The following is a 19,934-nucleotide window of genomic DNA, read 5'->3' on the forward strand; positions in this document are numbered from 1 at the left end:
CTGAAATTTGGTAAATCCACTATGAGGAAGAGGATGGCGTAAAAAAAAAAAAAAAAAAAAAAAGTCGTTCAATTTTCGCCACCAGGTTGAAATGTGGCGCTGTACTTCCATGATGGGTTGTAAGAATGACGTAAACTGCTCCAATTGGTTATGGATTTGCCTTTACCTTGCAATCTTGCAATAAACGAGAGATTATTTTCTCTCAACTTCCAGCCAGTAACAAAAGTATCTCTAATTTATAACTCGGCTAAATCACTTAACGTGAGTGCTGAACATTATTACAGCGCCACATTTCAACCTGGTGGCGGAAAATTTAACTAATTTTTTATCGCCATCCTCTTCCCCATGGTCTGCATAGTGGATTCATCAAATTTCAGAGTTCTACGATGCCTCAAACAGGCTACAGAGGGCTCTGAGTTGGGTAACTTTTATTCTGGCCACCCCGTACAATGAGTATTCACTCATGATTTCCCACAAACCACAGGTGAGTCAACAAAGAGTCGCATCGGAAATATTGGTTAAATTACAATTTCTCGACAATCCACATGTTATGTGCGTTGGATATGCGATCCAAAATAATCATATTTGCAATAATAATAATAACCCGTGACGCAACAGCCCATTGAGGACCCTGGCCTACCTACCAAGTCGGTCTCACTACCACCTTAATCTCCTCACTTACTTCCCCGAGGTGAGAGAAAGTCCAACGAGTTACGGGTTAACGCGTAGATAGCATGACGAACCCCCAACAGTTCCCATGACCGGGCTACGTTACTCATTCTCGTAGCTCCCCAATTTCCTCACGATGTTGGATGGCCACCGGGCACATACACAGGCCGAAATCTCAGGAGAAAAGTTCTTACGCTTCCCTCAAGAGACTTGAACCTGCGAGCGTCCCGAAGCTGGAGCCCAAAGCATGATGCCTTAGGCCCAAAGATGTGAGTCAACGGTGAGAACATAGCAAAGGGCGCTGTAGAAGTAAAACAAAATTACACTGCGCATAAGTTGCTAATGTGTGAGAAGAAACCTTTATACTTTTCCTTGCAATTTTAAACAATTTCTCACATAGGAAGAAACTTAATGTAGGAAATATTCTACTATTTTATGGGGAAAAAGACTACTTTTGCCTCACGAGTGCCATCTGTTGTTTCTCTTGCATACGATTTATCTTCTTCCATAGTTGATGAGAAAAGAAGATAAATTTTGTTGTAAGTAGGATTCTTGTTAGTTTGTTAGGAACAAATATGGTTAAAAGGGTCAGTTTCCTTTCATGAAAGCCTTGAAAAGTAATTTTAATGCACTTTAGATTGTCTGCGTAGTCTATGTAAACTACAACCCAATATAATCTACGCGTAGATTACGTGTAGACAACGCATGTAGACGTAAACTTATAGTGTACGGCACATCACTGTTTAGGCCGCAACGCCACGATGCTGGACAATCTTATTCACATATCTACAAAAATAGTACAGTCACCAGCAATTAAAGTGGGACATCTTATCCTGAAATATTCGGTTCTCTGCATGATGTTATGTGTGTTGCATAACTTTAACGCCGTAGAGTTAGGTTGCATAACACCGTGCTCAGAATCGAGAGCGTTTCAAGATATGGGTGTCTGATTTTTATTGCTTGTGACTGTACATTTCAATTAAGAACACTTATACAGTTGGTGTTTTGAATCAATACTTACACGAATAGACCTCCCACATGCATTCTTGAATATCCATGGGGTAACGGCTGAAATCCATGGGGCAGAGTAGCGTTATGCTGCACCTGTGGGGAAAAAATAATAATGCACAAAATATTATTAAGCAAATGGTACAGAATTATCAAGACTTTCTATATTTATTTTTTAAAAAATGTACAGTTAATTAATTGGACATGTTATTCTGTTTCTGTTTCTAATTTTTAAAATAACTCTGTTATACTTATCATCATCATTTTTCTTAGCTGTTTCAGGTTTAACATTTATTTCATTACTTCTGAACCGAGAAAAGTAAAACCCTGTGGAATGTCGTCGAATTTTCAACCCTAAACGAGCAAATGGTGTGTGGGTGATGCAGTTAGCCTTCTTGTCAAGTAATCTTGCCCCTACGTTGTAAAAAATACAGCGTTTTTCAAAAGATCGTCATTCCAAGAGAGACGATTGATTTGGTGTTTTAAGTCTACTTTATGCACAGTAAGGCTAATCGGGACTAAACCTACAGTTTAAAGTTGGATCTGAACCACTATGTTCCACCACCGTGTATCGAACCCACGACCCCGTGATTACAAGGCGACGACGCTACCACTGCGCCATCGAGGAGGCCTTTCCAAGGGAGTGGGACAGGGAGGAGGGGACAAAGAGCAGGAAGGCGATAGAAATACATAATATACTGTTAACAGTATAATAGCATACATTCTGTCTGGATCAAGCGACAGAAAGCAAGTCTCTGAGCAAGTAGTGACTTCAAACGGCTCGACCAATGAACGAGTGCCGACAAGGAGCAGAATCGCGTGGAAGGAAAAATAAGACTGCAGCTACCTACCAGCCATTTGCAATACTACTTCGCTTCGCCCTCTCGCTTTATTCCCTTCTCTGCCGTTATGCGCGCCCTTTCCCCACAGATTCCCGAGATAGAGCATATGTATGGAATGAATCCAGCTATTTTGTAATGTTTCTCGTCCAGTGTATCTCCTTATTGCATGAACGGGATATTCGTATTGTACATATTCTGTGAGGTACAGACTTGCTACAAGACCTCTAACACCCATTAGTTGAAATATTCGGAAACAAAATGTTGTATATATGTTAAATGGTACAATATAGCTCTGCTATAGCGCAAAAGCAATCTGCATCGTAGATGGTCGAAATAACAACAATGCATTAGAAATTAGGAATACGCACGGGTATTGTTCATCATTATCTACTAAGATCGCCATTCCTATTTTAGCTACAGTAAATGCTAATATCCTTTGAAATTTCAATTCTGTCGTTTAGTTGTTTAATTAATGTCGCCTACATCAGCCACGTAGAATACATACCTATCCACCAGGGGCGTCTCAAAGTGGTGGGCGTGGAGTGGTGTTAAAACACTGTAAAATTGTCTTTCCTTATCCTCTTTCTCAATCACATACGTAGCTTACGATACAAATTTATAGAATTGTTTTGTGTAGATTAAGAATCACACACAGAGAGAGAGAGAGAGAGAAAGTGGAGATAAGGGAACGAAACAGACAGAATAAGAGAAATGGAATAAGAAAGAGGGAGCGAGAGACAGAAACAAGCAGGGAAACAATGCGATAGGGTGAGAGGAAAAATAGGAAACAGAAAAGGAGATAAATAAACTGATAGAGAGGGAGAGAGAGAGAGGCGTAAAGCGAACGAAAGAAGGAATAGAAATAGAAAAATAAATAAGGAGAAAGAGATATCGAACATAAGAAACATTGATAAAGATGTGAACGAAAAAGAGGGAGAGAATGAATGGAAGATGGGTAACAGAAAAAAAGTGAAAGAGAGGGGGAAACACAACGAAAGAAAAACAGGGAAAGAGAAGGAGGAGAAGAGAGATAATGAAAGAAAGAATGAAAATAGAGAAAGAAATATCATAGGAGAAAAACAGCAGGAGAACGAAATTAAGAGAAATAAAGATTTGTATTTTGTTACTTAGCGTCGCTTTTCTGTCAGTTTTGGCTAATCACGACGATGAGGATGATGATGATTTGATGAAATTGATGAAGGGACTCACAAAGAATACCTTGCACAGGCCCTGATTCGAACCCTTGAACCCTGTCGTCGTACGCCGCTGTGCTAACCACTCCTCCACTATTTTAATTCCTATTGATGGCATAGCTCATGTTCGTCTATGGAATGACAAAGAAATAGAGTGAGAGAGACTAAACGATAGAGAAAGAGACGAAGAGAAATGGGATGAGACAAAGAATGGAAATGGAAATGAAAGTGAGAGAAACGGACAGAGAACGAAAGAAAGAGATTAAGGAAAAGAGAAATCGAGAGAGAGAGAGAGAGAGAGGACAGAGTGAAAGAAGGAAAGAAAGAAATGGAGAAAAGAGAGTGAAATAGAAAAATAAATTAAAAGAAAGGGAGACACAGGGACAGATCGAAATTGATACATGTGGAGGAAGAATGAGTAATAGAGAATAGAAGGAGAGATAGCAAAATTAAGATAAAGAAGCTGGAAAGAGCATTTGATCAGGTTAGGATGCCATTGTTGCAGGAAATCTGTCTTTCGAAAGATCAAATGCACCCTAGTATCCTAGTAGCCTCGTCTCAAATATATGTCCTAACTCACAACTCTTAAGGTATCGAGTCCTGCTAAGACTTTTCAGAAGCTCTAAATCTTGCGAAGCCTAATAAGGGACAACTTACCTCTAGGTGTCCCTGGGCAGGTGAGGGCAAATTCCACAAGCCAACACGGGCTTTTTACAGCTTCCGCCCACCTGCCGTAACCCATTTCGGCGGCAATATCTGGTTCCTTCATTGTTCCTTGGAACTTTCCCTCAGAATGCTCCCGTAAATCAGGGGAATGGGATGGCCGTGTCGTCCGTCTCAAAGTCTCGCTTCTCGGCAGAGCCTGATGGCGCTTCTCAATTGATTCCTTTCTGAAAATTGCTTCCAACACTCAACAACATAATCAATCAGGCATACCGTTCGATTCCCTATACTACTGCATCTGTTCCTGAAGATTTGTTGTACGTTTATTGGGCTGTTTGGGAAGTTACTATTAAAAGTAACTCAATCAAAGTTTTTTTACTAATTTTCGTTACTTTACTAATAGTGTATCACTTACAATTGTAGTTACTCATTCTCAAAATTAACTCATATACAGGTATTGTTGCAGATTTTAAAGAGCAGCTCAGTCGAACTTATAGTTATTCATGGTGACAAGTAAATATTTACACATGTATTGTTAATTATCTTTAAAAGTTATTCTTACTTATCTCAGTCAAGTTCTAGTTAGTTACGCTGTTCAAAAAGTAACTCAGTTACATTTTCGTTACTCATTTTGGGAGTAACTCAATTACAATTATACTTTCTTATTTTGAAAAGTAACTCAGTCACAGTTTTACTTATTCATTCTGTAAAGTAACTCAGTTACAGTTATACTTATTCTTCATTCTGTAAAGTAACTCAGTTACAGTTATACTTAGTAAAGTAACTCAGTTACAGTTATACTTATTCATTCTGTAAAGTAACTCAGTTACAGTTATACTTGTTCATTCTGTAATGTAACTCAGTTACAGTTATACTTGTTCATTCTGTAAAGTAACTCAGTTACAGTTATACTTATTCTTCATTCTGTAAAGTAACTCAGTTACAGTTATACTTAGTAAAGTAACACAGTTACAGTTATACTTATTCATTCTGTAAAGTAACTCAGTTACAGTTATACTTGTTCATTCTGTAAAGTAACTCAGTTACAGTTATACTTATTCTTCATTCTGTAAAGTAACTCAGTTACAGTTATACTTAGTAAAGTAACTCAGTTACAGTTATACTTATTCATTCTGTAAAGTAACTCAGTTACAGTTATACTTGTTCATTCTGTAATGTAACTCAGTTACAGTTATACTTGTTCATTCTGTAAAGTAACTCAGTTACAGTTATACTTATTCTTCATTCTGTAAAGTAACTCAGTTACAGTTATACTTAGTAAAGTAACACAGTTACAGTTATACTTATTCATTCTGTAAAGTAACTCAGTTACAGTTATACTTGTTCATTCTGTAAAGTAACTCAGTTACAGTTATACTTATTCTTCATTCTGTAAAGTAACTCAGTTACAGTTATACTTAGTAAAGTAACTCAGTTACAGTTATACTTATTCATTCTGTAAAGTAACTCAGTTACAGTTATACTTGTTCATTCTGTAATGTAACTCAGTTACAGTTATACTTGTTCATTCTGTAAAGTAACTCAGTTACAGTTATACTTATTCTTCATTCTGTAAAGTAACTCAGTTACAGTTATACTTATTCTTCATTCTGTAAAGTAACTCAGTTACAGTTATACTTAGTAAAGTAACACAGTTACAGTTATACTTATTCATTCTGTAAAGTAACTCAGTTACAGTTATACTTGTTCATTCTGTAAAGTAACTCAGTTACAGTTATACTTATTCTTCATTCTGTAAAGTAACTCAGTTACAGTTATACTTAGTAAAGTAACTCAGTTACAGTTATACTTATTCATTCTGTAAAGTAACTCAGTTACAGTTATACTTGTTCATTCTGTAATGTAACTCAGTTACAGTTATACTTGTTCATTCTGTAAAGTAACTCAGTTACAGTTATACTTATTCATTCTGTAAAGTAACTCAGTTACAGTTATACTTATTCATTCTGTAAAGTAACACAGTTACAGTTATACTTATTCATTGTGTAAAGTAACTCAGTTACAGTTATACTTATTCATTGTGTAAAGTAACTCAGTTAGAGTTATACTTATTCATTCTGTCAAGTAACTCAGTTACAATCATAGTTACTCATTCTTAAACGTAATCCAGTGATATTTATTGTTACTTACTTACAGTAAGTAACTTACTCATTATGAAAAGTGTCTCACTCACAGCGGACATCAAATTAAAGTTAATTCCGATCTTTTGACCCCAATTAAGGATTACCTTGAGGCATAAGAACATCAAGATCAGAAGAGGAAGGCTGATTTATTTTTGTTATTTTCCTTATTTTAGGGTCGGTTTTCCGCAACTTTTGGCTAACCATGACGATGAGGATGTATGATTATATTATGAACATACTGAAGGGATACCCGCAAAGAACACCCAGTCCCAGTATGGATTCTAAGCTTGTTGTGCTAACCACTTCGTTACAGAGGTCGGCAATAACAACACTATTGCAAGTGAATGTACGTGCATGCCTGTATGTACTTTTCCCTCATCCACACATTCGTTTATCACTGAAATTCAAGAAATCATTTCTGTTATGAATCGCTGCTTCCTTTGTTGTTTATGTAGATGAAGTTATAATAGTTATAATATTTTAGAAAGAAATAACAATTATTGCATGAGTGTCAGACACATATTTTATCATTAATTAAACGTTTTTACGTTAATAGAGGTTCAATTATATAGTAATTATAATAAATTACGATCATTACCAGCTAACAGTGACATGTCAGAATACACATAGCAAAGGGGGGGGGGGGGTTGATAGGCTCACCAAGTGAATTTTTCATACTTTTACGTTACTTTATGTTATAACACCATTAAGCCTTGTTTCCATGATTATGAAAAAATATAAATATGCTGACCAAGGCAGTAATTTATTTTATTAAAAACATAAACTAAACGTAACGTTTCAACCTTCTAGCAAGGTCTTCTTCAGACTCTGTATCAAGTACAAAAGTAACAAGATACAAAAACAGGGCATTATATATACACAAACATTACTCCCTCCAGACTATTAGAAAGTTGTTATGGAACTTTCTAGCCTGTGGCTTTTCCTTTGTCAGAGAAGGAAGAGGAAGAGGAAGGGATTATCTACGAAGTGAAATGTAAAGAATGTCAGAGTGTGTACATAGGATAAACGAAAAGGAGGCTTAAAGACAAGTTGAAATAACATGGGGATGATGTACGACTTAAGAGAGAGAGAAATGCGATATTTAAACACACGAGAGAAACAGGACATGACATAGAGTGGGATGAGGCTAAGCAGATAGGAAGGGAGAAGAGAATACATGTGAGAAAATGGAAGGAGGCCAAGTAAATAGATAACAAAGGTGAAGAAGACACAATGAACTGGAATGGGGGACTGAAGTTAAACAAAGAATGGAAGAAGGTATTAGAAGAAGTGGAAAGGACAAGAGAGAAAGAGGAGAGAAGAAGGAAGATAAATGAAGGAAAAAGAGCGTGAGATATAAAGCCCAACCACATTCTATATGGAAGTAAATATGTTTAGCCTTTTAGGTGAAAGTACAGTTGACAAGGAGAAGCCACCTGCTAGAAAGTTCCATAACAACTTTCTAATAGTCTGGGGAGAATGTTTGTGTATATATAATGCCCTGTTTTTGTATCTTGTTACTTTTGTACTTGATACAGAGTCTGAAGAAGACCTTGCTGGAAGGTTGAAACGTTACGTTTAGTTTATGTTTTTAATAAAATAAGTTACTTTATGATTTTATGAACAAAACTAATACAGAAGCATTGGGAATACAAACCATAGGGAACAATGTAGTTTATTTTCATTTTTTTATAAAAAATTATCACACTATAAATATAGAAAAACAAGAGATAGTGGGCCAGCACTCTCCCACTCCCTAGGGTAAACAATGGTTATTTCTTACCTTAACCTACTTGTTCCTAGGTAACTCAGACATGAGAATCCTGTCTGAAAACCCCAACCGAAATATAATGGCTCTTCGACAAAGCATAATATAATTTGAGGAAAATCCGTCCACCGTTCTTTGCAAACTCACACCTGAAGCATAAACTACATTTCCGGCCCATATAGTAGAAAAGAGGTAGAGGTGTATCTAATGAAACCAGGTCGGAATAATCAGAATATACCGACTCCGTGAGCTCAGCCCCGCTAAAATGTTTCCGTTGTTCATTAGTCTCTCATTCTCCCGCAGATGTCTCTACCGTCGCCATCTGGATGGAGAAGGCGGTCGCATATTTAATACGGGACAACAGCGAGGGCGCGGTCAGGACCAGGAAAGTGGGGTAATTAAGTGACGTAATTAAGTCCCATTACGTCAACAACCGCTGCATTGAATTACGATCTCAAAGGGGATGTCGGAGGCTGTTTCTCAGAGCTCGTCTTACGCAGCATCCAAACAGGAGCATCAGGAGTGACATTGTAACGTGCTCTAAATATGAAGCAGAATTCCTCCTGGTTTTTTCATTGACAGGTTCTGCAATTCAATTCTCAAACAAAATGAAATACACACTATATCATTTAGCTATTTAAGTATTTATGTACACAGACTATGTAGTTTTTACTTTTTCACCTAACGTAGTTTATGACTACTTTTTATTGATAGATTCCTATGCAAATATATATGATCTAAAAACAGTCATCAATAGGGACATATTTTACCGATGACATCATTTACTCAAATGAAAAATCTGTTTTATCTGGGATATTTGAATATTTATATGCTTTTATCGTAAAGTAAAATTGAGTACATCTGAGGTTTTGGCTTTGGGGTGACGATATTTACATATATACAGGGTGGATCATTTCGCAATCCATGAGTTTTTGAAAGAATTGTTTCAAATAAAAGTTAATTAAGTTTAATGGGAAAGCGGATATTATTTATTTCTTTCTTTAACAAAGAATTCCAAATACAGCGTTGCCCATTTTACATTGGAATGTATAACAGTTGAAAAAAAATATATAGCCTAAGTATAAGAAGTATAAAAATATTATTTGAAAGCCACTCAAATTAATTTCTAGTATCTGCGAAACTAAGCGTTGGCTAGAAAAATGGTTTCTAAAAAGTTGTTAATTTTAAAAGGTGAATAAAGTATTTAAAAAATACGTTTTTTACTTAAAGAATGTGAGTGATCTTCAAATTACCTTGAAAATGTCCAGCTACTAACTCATACATAATGGCATTTGCTTTCCTCCTTAAAATCAATTAACTTCTATTTGAAACATTTCTTTCGAAAACGATTCGTTTGTGAGATATTTCGCATTTTCAACTTAAATGGTCCACCCTGAAATGCGGTAAAGTGTCGCCGTACAAAACCTTAAAGGAGCTTCTCCGATGCGCAGTTGTAGAGTCTTCGCCTTGTAGTCAAAATGATCCGGGTTCAAGACCTGGTGGAGGCACATAGTTGTTCGGATCCCACTTTAAACTGAAAGTTCAATCCCGATCAGCCTTACTGTGCCTAAGGTGGACTTAAGATACCAAATCAATAAATCAATCAATCAAAGCCTTAGAAATCACAAGGCGTAGAGGACTTCACAACGAACAACATTAAGAAATATAATTTATATATCCTGTATGTATGCAGCCATGCCGTATTAATTCATGGTTGCCACTGTCATTTTTTTTTTAAATGTTTAGTACAAGATACGGATAAACTATGTAAACAGTAAAAGCAAGGACTACCCTCCTCAGTGTTAACATCTTTGGATAAAACTTAACAAGCCCTTCATTAATGCAAAATTACAAATGAGGATATGCACCATATGTACAAAATAGTGATCCATTCAAGATTCAACCACGTTACTTCACCCTGCCGGCGTCTCGGCTAGCGCGATATTGTTTCATGATGTACAACAAAATGTAATATTCTGTTCTGCAATTTTAATTTGACGTTTTTGCTATTTTTTCGACTCTTTCTTTTTATTTTTACTTAAACTCCTTCAACATTTCCTTCCTCCATATATTAGTGCAGTCACTTCTGACGATTTTTTCGAAATAAAGGAACTCATTCATAACAAGCTGAAATTTGATATATAACGTCTGTGTAACATTGATAACAACATACCAAAAGTCCCCAGCGATCACCCGTACGCTAGGTCTGCCATATTGAAAGATGGAGGACAATGAAAGTTTTCACGAAATAAGGGAACTACACGTATAATTCATAACAAGTTGAAATTTGGTATATAGCTTCCTTATAACACTAATAATAACATATCAAAAGTCCGTGGCTATCATCCGTACGCTAAACCCGCCATATTTTAAAATGGCGGACATAGTGTGCGGGTTATCGCCGGGGACTTTTGGTATGTTGTCCTTAATGCTATATAGACGATACATAACAAATTTCAGCTAGTTATGAATTAGTTCCTTTATTTTCCTGTTTGACTACACTATTTGGTAAATACAATAAGGCTTTTTTTCCCATTGACCCAACCTGTCCCTTTAAGAAAGGAGTAGGGAAGAACTTTACCTTGAGAGGTAAAATAATGTAGGGGAAGGCGCACTCCTTTTCACGGAACAATCTCCTGTTTGTTCTGCCATAATTACAATGCTCTAGTTTACTGTTATTCGCCAATCAGATGACGAACGCAACCGTCGAAGCCTCTGTCTCGCTTACGTTTTTCCATTTCACCGCTCGCAGCTCGCTCTGTAGTGTATAATCGAAAACTTTTACATGAATACGTAGCTTGATCAGGCTTGACATACAGTGCATCATCACTACACAAACGTATGTGGCGTATGTAGTGTTTCTCTGACGCCTCGTTTCGACGCCGCAAACCGTCGAAAAACTGCTTACTTACACTGAACATACGGAAACCACCTTTTATAGGTTTACAGATGGTCACTGCTAGAATAGTTGTAGAGTACACCCTGGACTAACTAGGCTCTTGTGTTTGGTCTTACATCCAGTATATTTTATTTTGGGGGTTTGTTTTGTGTCCTGGTCGTGTGTACCTGTCCATGTGTCATCCAGATCATCTCATCACTATCATTCTCATCTTCACGATTAGCAAAAGTAGCAGAAAAGCGAAGTAAAATAAAGCAATTGAGAATAACTTTAAAAAAACCTTCAACAGAATAATCAGGCAGTTATACTCTTGTTAGCCTGAATAATTGTGTAGAGGTTGCTAAATATTGCACGTTATAGTTAAGCGAAGTGTAGTACGAAAACAAGAGTCATGGGCACAAAGTATCTTCATCTTCACCATCCTCATTTGGGTTCCAAGTAGTGTTGCTCACGGGACGGGACGGCTTTTGAAAAGTCTCGTCTCGTCTCGAAAAAATAAAAGCAAAATTTTTAATCAGTTGGAAATACTTGTTTGCTTGGAATAAAGTATTTCAATTAGAAACGTTGATAAGCGTGTATTAAGTTAAAATAAGAAGACTATTCTAGAGAGAGGCATGAATGAATACCTAAACTTATTTCCTATACTCTCTCGAAACACAGCGTTACTCCCCATTTTTTTTAAAAAAAAAAAACTTTATGTTACGATAGTACTCCAGATACTAATACAATTCTGAATAACATCAAGTAAAAGGGCAGGTAGAGAAGGTGGAAGGAGGGGCCAAAAGATCGTGGAATGTCTGCGTCCGAGGTTTATCTTGTAAAAATAGTCTCAGCTCTATAGGTTGGAAAGATAAACGGACCGACGGATATGGTTTATTTTTATTATTTAATTTTTACATCAAAGGGTGTACAGAAGTGATTGTTATTAGGAAGTAGGAAAAGCATTGTAGGAAACATGGCAGTACAAATTGATAAGGAGTTGTTTGGAAAGTTATTAAGGAGTCCAAGATATAAGCAAGACTAAGAGAAGGAGATAATTAGGGACAAATAATCTTGCATTATCCCACTCCGAACAGCTGAGAGCTAAAGAGGAGGAGAAAATACGGGAAATATGGAAAGAAGAAATTTGGTGATTTTAGTGTTTACAGGGAACCACTACAAGATTTTATCACATGATTATTTGCACGGGTTGCGAAATTATTAGAATGTTATGGAAATTTCGGATCTGTCTTTGTTGAGAAAATTCTTGTTGTTTCCCTCAGGCATTCTGCAGGTGGTTGGATTCGATTTTTTTACGTCCGTTTGAAGATTATTTCCAATTATTTTTTTAATTTCTTTATTTCTTATTTAAGGAGAATACTATTCCTTGGATTGTAATAACGAAATACATATAGATTTCAAATGATATAGAACAGATTTCAAATGAAGGAAGTGCACTAAGTTCTGTATAATCGTCGTAGAAGGAAACTTTGTTCTATGAGGGAATTCCCCGATGGTACAGTGGTAGCATCGTTGCCTTGTAATCAAGGGGTCCCGGGTTCGATACCCGGTGAAGGCACATTGTGATTTGAACCCCACTTTAAACTGTGGGTCCAGTCCCGATTAGCCTTTCTGTAAATCAGATGAAGGAATGTTGTAGCTGTTCTTTTTATTCTGTAAATTTAGCCTTCAAGTTTATGAGCAAAATACATGTAGTATCTACTGTCTAAATTTTCACTCGTTATTAAACACATTTCACAAAATAGTTTTATCGAACTTCAGAGGGAAGCTGACAGCAATGTCAGGGTGGCGGGAGCTTGTTTACGACCAGGGTGTATTCCGAGACTATTTTTCGGCCGTTCCCCACTGACAGAGGTTTCGCTTTGAACAATGGACACCTTTGCTTCAGGGGGCAAACACCAAACATGGGCGAGGTTGACCTGCAGTAGCGGGTACGTGCCATAAATCCAGGCCTAAAGTAGGAATGAAAGTTGATGCAAGGGAGGGGCAATAAAAATTCTGTAATTTGGTTTGCTTGCTGACAGGGCGTTTTGCAGGAAAAGCTGAAAAGGAAAACGGCAGACTTTGAATGAAAGAGGGACAGTGAACACAAGTTCTTTGTATTATTCGCCGACACACAAGCTTCCATTTCGAAGGTGAGGCTATCAGCAGCGAAGTTATTAGAGGGTTGGAAGCAGTGACGACGCCAGAGGGGCAGGGGGACGCCCCATGCCAGACACTTCGCCCCCCCCCCACCCGGGCCCCCAACTGAAGTTAATTAAATATCGAATAATAAGAGAGTTCATTTATAAGAATATGGCGATTTTCACCTTTTAAAAGTGGTGTATTCTGCATGATATCACTTTCCTGCTTATAATACCAACTTGATTAACAAATATTAATTTGTTTCGTCCAAGATTCGAGTGCCGACCTGGGCATAGGTGATTTTTCATTCATTTATGTCCTGTAATAGCCGAGATTAACCTAAGTTTCAACCAGTCTTAAGAACTGGGAAAAAGTGTTGAATGTGAATGATTTTAAAACATCACGAATATTTTCAGGACCACAAGACATCATCTGTAGTACGGGCAAATTATTCTAATCGTGGTCGTTAGTGACAACGCTAATTATTAAAAGATATTCAAAGTTGATTCAAGATTTGGTTGGTTGGTTGATTTGGCGTTTGAAGTCCAATTTATGCACAGTAAGGCTAATCGGGACTGGACTTATAGTTTAAAGTGCCTCCACTGGGTATCGAACCCAGGACCAAAGGTGATCGAAGAAAACCCGTCACTACAGGTCAGTTGTGGATTCATCGCGGTTTCTTACTATTCAGGGACTTGAATTTCGAGATGATGAGTCTGAGGAAACCTTAACAAAGGGGATTTCTTCGATACTCTTGAAGCTAATGAGGGGATATTATTTGGAAATGTATTGAACTTGAACTTAAAAATGCAAATTACACTTAAAATTCGATTCAAAACATATCGCGGGCAGGTAAAAGAACGCTTATTAGGATTTGCCACTCTTCAATCATTAGATGCAGTTTCACTCTTTCTCGTACATATCAAAATCGAAGAACTTCTTCCCACGAACTCCATAGGTGCCTGTAATTGGGTAGCACAGACATACGTTGGAGTGGTAGAGTAAGAGTAAGTATTGCCAGGGTGAGAATATTTCTTGAATTATGAGATAACTGTAACCTTTGTCTGATTTTTTACCCTGTGATAACATTTCCCTGAAAGGTGAAACACAAATTTTGCCCAAAACTCTTCAGCGTTACGAAGATGGTTGTCCTTAAAATCTTTGAAAAGGCTTGCTCGAAACAGGATGCTGGATGCAAACTGCCTCATTTGGCTGTTCTTGCTATTGAGAAGAAATGTCAAGTCCTGGACGTACCAAAGGTGCGCAATGAGTTCTCCAAAGCACATAGAGCAGAATTCTCCTACAGGAGAATTGCACTTCACTAAGTGCCTCACATTGTTTCTAATACTTAAGAAGATTCATTTCTTCCAACGTCACGTTTATTTTGCAAGAAAATTAAACTCTTAGAAGCATTATTTTCATCATTTATATTATTATCTTATAACTTAAATATTTATATCAGTAGTTTCATCTGAAGAAAGACGTTGAATTATAAAATTATGAATGTCTTTCAATACTGAAATAGGCCACTAGAGACAACGCAACTTACCAATAAAAAAGAATTAATGTCTTTATTAAAACGAATCATGTGGAGATAAACTCGTAATCAAGAAATAAATTTAGGCAGTAAACGTCCACTCTAAATAAAAGACACACACAAAACACCATACATGAATATAATAATAATAATAATAATAATTATTATTATTATAATTATTATTATATAAGTATATATATGTGTAGTGTTTTCGGGCGTTTTAATGTGACTGCCCCCTTAAAATATTTTGTTGCCAGCCTTCCCCCCCCCCCCAGTCAAATTTCCCTGGCGCCGTCACTGGTTGGAAGTAAATTTATTAGGACGAGGAAAGTAACATTAGCTGTTGACAGTGTTGCACCAAAGGACGTGATGTGTGGTACTGTTCGTATAAATGATAGGAAATTTAAGCAAAAATTTATAATTGTTGAGACTTGAGAGTTGTTTCCTTCATTTGATCGTAGGAAGAGGTTTTCTGAGACAGAGTGGGATTATTTTACACATACATGGGAAAGGGTGGTTGTTTAAAGATAGAGACGTATTTTGCACATTTTTTAAAAGTTCAGATAAAACGAGAATTTAGCCTTACTCTTATGAAAAGAAATAACGCAGTACGGGGAAATAATAACTTCACATTTTTCGCACCTGGTGGGATGCAACACAAGAGTATTGCAGGAAGTCTGTGAACGAGGATGAAGAAGGATATGTGAAATTTGACTTACCTGCGGGTGAATTAGTTTATTCTAATATTCTTAAGGTTGATATTGTTTTTTTTTTGTTTTTTAAGTCCACTTGATTCGCATATAGGCTAAATCGCAAACCGACCTACAGTTTAAAGTGCGATCCGATCCACTTTGTGCCTTCATTGAGTATCGACGCGAGGACCCTTCATTACAAGACCTCGACGTTATTACTACGCCATCGGGGAGGCACCCAATTTACACAAATATGTTGATTCCAATAACACGTTATATGCATAATCTGATAATGATGCACTTTGGGTGCATCTAAACATATTTTTTCAACTATAGCATGTCTAAAAGAATCATTGAAGTTGGGATTTTTATAACTTCAGGAGGCACGGCTCTGTAAACGTGCGATATAAACTTAATGCAGGTTTGCCTTCCATACGTGGTGGTTTTGTCACGTAACTTCGCTTCGTAAAACATACATTTTTGCAGTAAAGGCTTCTTGCATCCTCCTGGGGACTTGCTCTAGCTAAACAAAAAATATATTTGTTTAGCATAATCGAGGGTTACATATTCCTGCCGAACGTACTAGAAAACAAGGATTCTATTGGGATCATACTGCTTTGAATGACAGTATCAATGAAGTTTTATGTACGCTACTACTTATAATAATGAGTATAAAATATTAATCAGGAACTTTATTTTTCGTCAACTGTATGTAACATCTTTTTTGTTATTCAGCAAATATTCAATTCATCACCTTTTTTGACATTAATTTTCTTGCCAGGACAGCTGTTTTTATGCAGATTTTGACGATCTTAACTACACGTAAGCTAGATATTAGCTAATATTCGTGCTGTTATATTACTATTCTTCTACCATCTTTGTAACATATCATGCAATAACAATAATAGAATTGATTAATTTACATATTCAAGTGAATAGACCTATGAATTATAATAATGCATTAATTTAAACATTTGCTTAATTGTTGTCGTTAATGTTATTATTATCATTTTTTCTGAAACACTTGGCTCAGACACTCTCCCCCGACATATATTTCTAGATGCGTGCCTGCCGAAGGATAAATTAGATCAAGCGGTGGTGGTACCGGACTTAGAGGCTAAAGGGAAAACAAAGAAGTATGTGCGTCATAAGCTGAGCATAAGAAACAGCACAAGATCACAAAGAAACACTTTTGAAACTTATGTCATAGAAGATGTTTAACAATATTAAGAACAATAAATGCTTTCTATTTGTAATATACTAAATATTGAAATTTTAAATAGTCTTTTGTGTTCGTACTACACATTTAAAAACTTTTTTGTTGCTCCCCAGCGCCAAGCTTAGAATTTTTAAAAAAATGTACATTTTCATAGTGCACGGAATTCGACATTCAGAAAGAAAGAATGTCTATTGGAAAACATTTCAAGACTTCCAAAAGGTATAGCAGTAATGAAAAAGAGCACTCACTTATACCGTGTTTGTTACAACCTGTCCGGCTTCCCGCGGTAGCTGATCGCTGGCTTTTCTAGCATAAACCAAGCGGTGTTGCTGCTGAAGACCGCCTGAACTCCGTGCTGGGGAAAGCCAAAGCCAGGCAACGTGGCAACAACGTCTACATAAGCTCCTCTCTTCTGGCTTCCATTCGCTCCTCGCTGCCCAGCAGACGACTTTTTTCTCGTTTCTCATTTGCACCAAAACTGTCGAGCGATTGCTAGCGCGGGAAACGGAACAGGTTCTAACAAACTTGGTATAAATGGACGATGGACAGACAGTTGTATGAAGCGAGAAAAACCACAAGGTAGATTTCATAAGATACCTAGCAATCAGTAACCAACAAACTGCATTTTTAATATTAATGTCCTCATGATTAACGAACCTTATTTATTCTAACCACGCAATGGGTAAAATATTTGGAGCTTTATCCCACTTTCCGGAAAAATATTTCGTGTTTCTGCTACTTTTGACTTTTGTTGGCATGATATCCCGGATCACTTTTACGAGACGAGACGAGACAAAACGAGACGGGACGAGACGAGACGAGACAGAACCCTTCGAGACGGGACACGAGACGGGACAAACGAATATTTTCGAAACGAGACACGAGACGAGACAGCATTTTCACGAGACGGGACGGGACAGACCAAAGTCTCGTCTCGTGGGCAACACTAGTTCCAAGACTGAAATGTGTGTGTGGTGGGGGGGGGGGGGGCGGCAAACACAATACACTTTCCATTAGTAGATAATGTTTAGCATAGTGCGGAGGGAAAAATAGCAAAACGTGGAGGGAAGGCAATTGCCCCCCACGCCCCACTCTAATCACCGCCACTGAATCACAGTGATGAAAATCACAGTTCTATGGTTTTAACATCACTCACTAACGGCATGATCGTTGTAAGGAACTGAAAATCTCAGTGAGTTAAACCTTTTGTGAAATGATATCGACAGATGGCGCTGTGAAAGTGAAGAATTCGGAATGCCAATCAGTACACTAGTAATGGGATTTGAAAGCAAAAGACCGTTAACAAATCTTGAAAGCTTTTAGATACTGCTGATTGAATGGAGTGGAGTTTCCAGATGTCTTCTCGGAAGCAAAAAATAAAGGATCAAAGAATTTCTCCCTCAGGAACTAGCCTCTCTTGAAGGATCATTCCCTGGAGGGCCTCCAAGGGGTATAAAAAAGGGAATAAACACTCCCCTAGAGATTCCCGGAATTGTATGGGTCCAAGGTGTTAGATTGGACCCAAAGTCCGAGAGAATTCCTCCCTTGGATCATAAATTGGCCAGCCCTTGGAAGATCCGGAAGGAAGCAATAGGCTTCTTGATCGATCATTGGCGGTTAAGATGGGCGTCGAAGTGGACGCAGCGCCTCGCCTTGTTTTTGACGGGGGCATACGCTGCAAATGGAACGTGAATGATTTATGTGAGAGCCTTAAGAGTGCCCCGATTGTCAATAATGCACTCGTGTCTTAACTATTGATGGAACTGAGCTCGGCAGAAGGCTCTGAAACCACGTCTTCTAGTTCTGGATGCTGTCCAACTGTTTCTTTTCATCTTGGCAAGGAGGCTATATAACAGGTGAGTCAATCGTGTACTTCGCAACGTATCGGCTGTATAGGTGGGTTTCATGTGACGTCAGGATTCGCACCGCCGCCATGTTTGCGGCAAAGCTGTTTTTCTCGTCTGCAAGGAAGACCCTCATGGAAATACGCACAACGCAGCGTTCGTTACTGAGCCAAGTGCACGTTTGTTGTTAATACTGTGTAAAATATCGGTAACATTGTATAAAAATGCAACGAAAAGGCCAACTCTAATTCACCTGTGATTATTTACTTGAACCAACTACATGGAATCGGTTTGTTTTCGTATTTATTAGTGATTCGGATTCTGCTTGAAATATTTACAACCAGTAAGTAATCTATGTTTCCCGCTCGGGGTGGGATAAAGTGATAATCGACGACCTTGAGTACAGATTAACTGAAAATTTTCTATGTTTCGTTTTAACGTTTGTTCAAGCGCAGTAATTTGAAATGTTGAGTTTTCCAATAACAGTCATTTCACTCCTTGCTTTAACAATTTTGGATATGCAGGCCTCAGTCACGGAGTGGTTAGCACAACGCACTACGATGCTAGGGGTCCGGGATTCGAATCACGGCCTGGGCATGACTGATCTTAACGACTAGCCAGATATAGCAGAAACGCGAAGTAAAATGAACCAAATAAATAAATCAATTTGAGATACTTTGATATATCATTAACTTGTTTTAACCAAGCAGTGTTTTTTTTCCTGGCAGTACGCAAAACCTACTACCGGCACCTTTTCTCATGAATAGGATAACAATTAATTACAGTTTGTTTAATGAATGAAATATAAATAATCAAGTAGCTACAAGCGGGAAAATATCAAGATGAATTTAACTTTAAATGTTATCATTTTTGTCGTCAAACTTATTAACACCTTTCTACCAAATAAAAGTCAATAAGAAGAAAACGCTACTTGCAAGTATGATAAAAAACACCAGTTCAATTCATTTGTACTAAACGTCACAGAGAAATGTGATATATGAACTTACTTGATAAGAAATGTTCGCCCCACCGCTCCGTACTGTTTGTTTTGTTCATGAATATTGGCACGATTTATTCTCGCCATGACGGCGTATTCTAATCAACAATCGGAAAATTCTGTGCCGTGAATTGCACCTTCTGTTCTTTCTCGGAAAATTCTAGGATGAACATGAGTACCTGTTAGACCTAAACAACCTAATATTGCCAAAGTATACCATCGTAAACAAAGTTCAAATCCCCCTTCCCGGTCCGCTTGAATTCCGAATGTTTACAAAAATCCGCCACAATCATGGCTGCTCGATCCCACAATGCAACAGTTTGTGACGTAGGTGA

General features: G+C 37.5%; 1 protein-coding gene across 1 annotated transcript in view; it reads right to left on the reverse strand.

The window, feature by feature from the left end:
* The window catches only part of LOC145999437 (glycine receptor subunit alpha-2-like), a 413,104-nt gene that overhangs the window by 29,186 nt on the left and 363,984 nt on the right, over positions 1 to 19,934 (reverse strand). The window contains exon 6 of the mRNA XM_083136398.1: positions 1,691 to 1,773. Coding sequence (XP_082992524.1) covers positions 1,691 to 1,773 — 83 coding nt within the window. The remainder of the gene's footprint in view (positions 1 to 1,690; positions 1,774 to 19,934) is intronic.

This window comes from Lepisma saccharinum, chromosome 15 (genome assembly GCF_977018435.1).
Source record: "Lepisma saccharinum chromosome 15, izLepSacc3.1, whole genome shotgun sequence".
Taxonomy (NCBI): Eukaryota; Metazoa; Arthropoda; class Insecta; order Zygentoma; family Lepismatidae; genus Lepisma; species Lepisma saccharinum.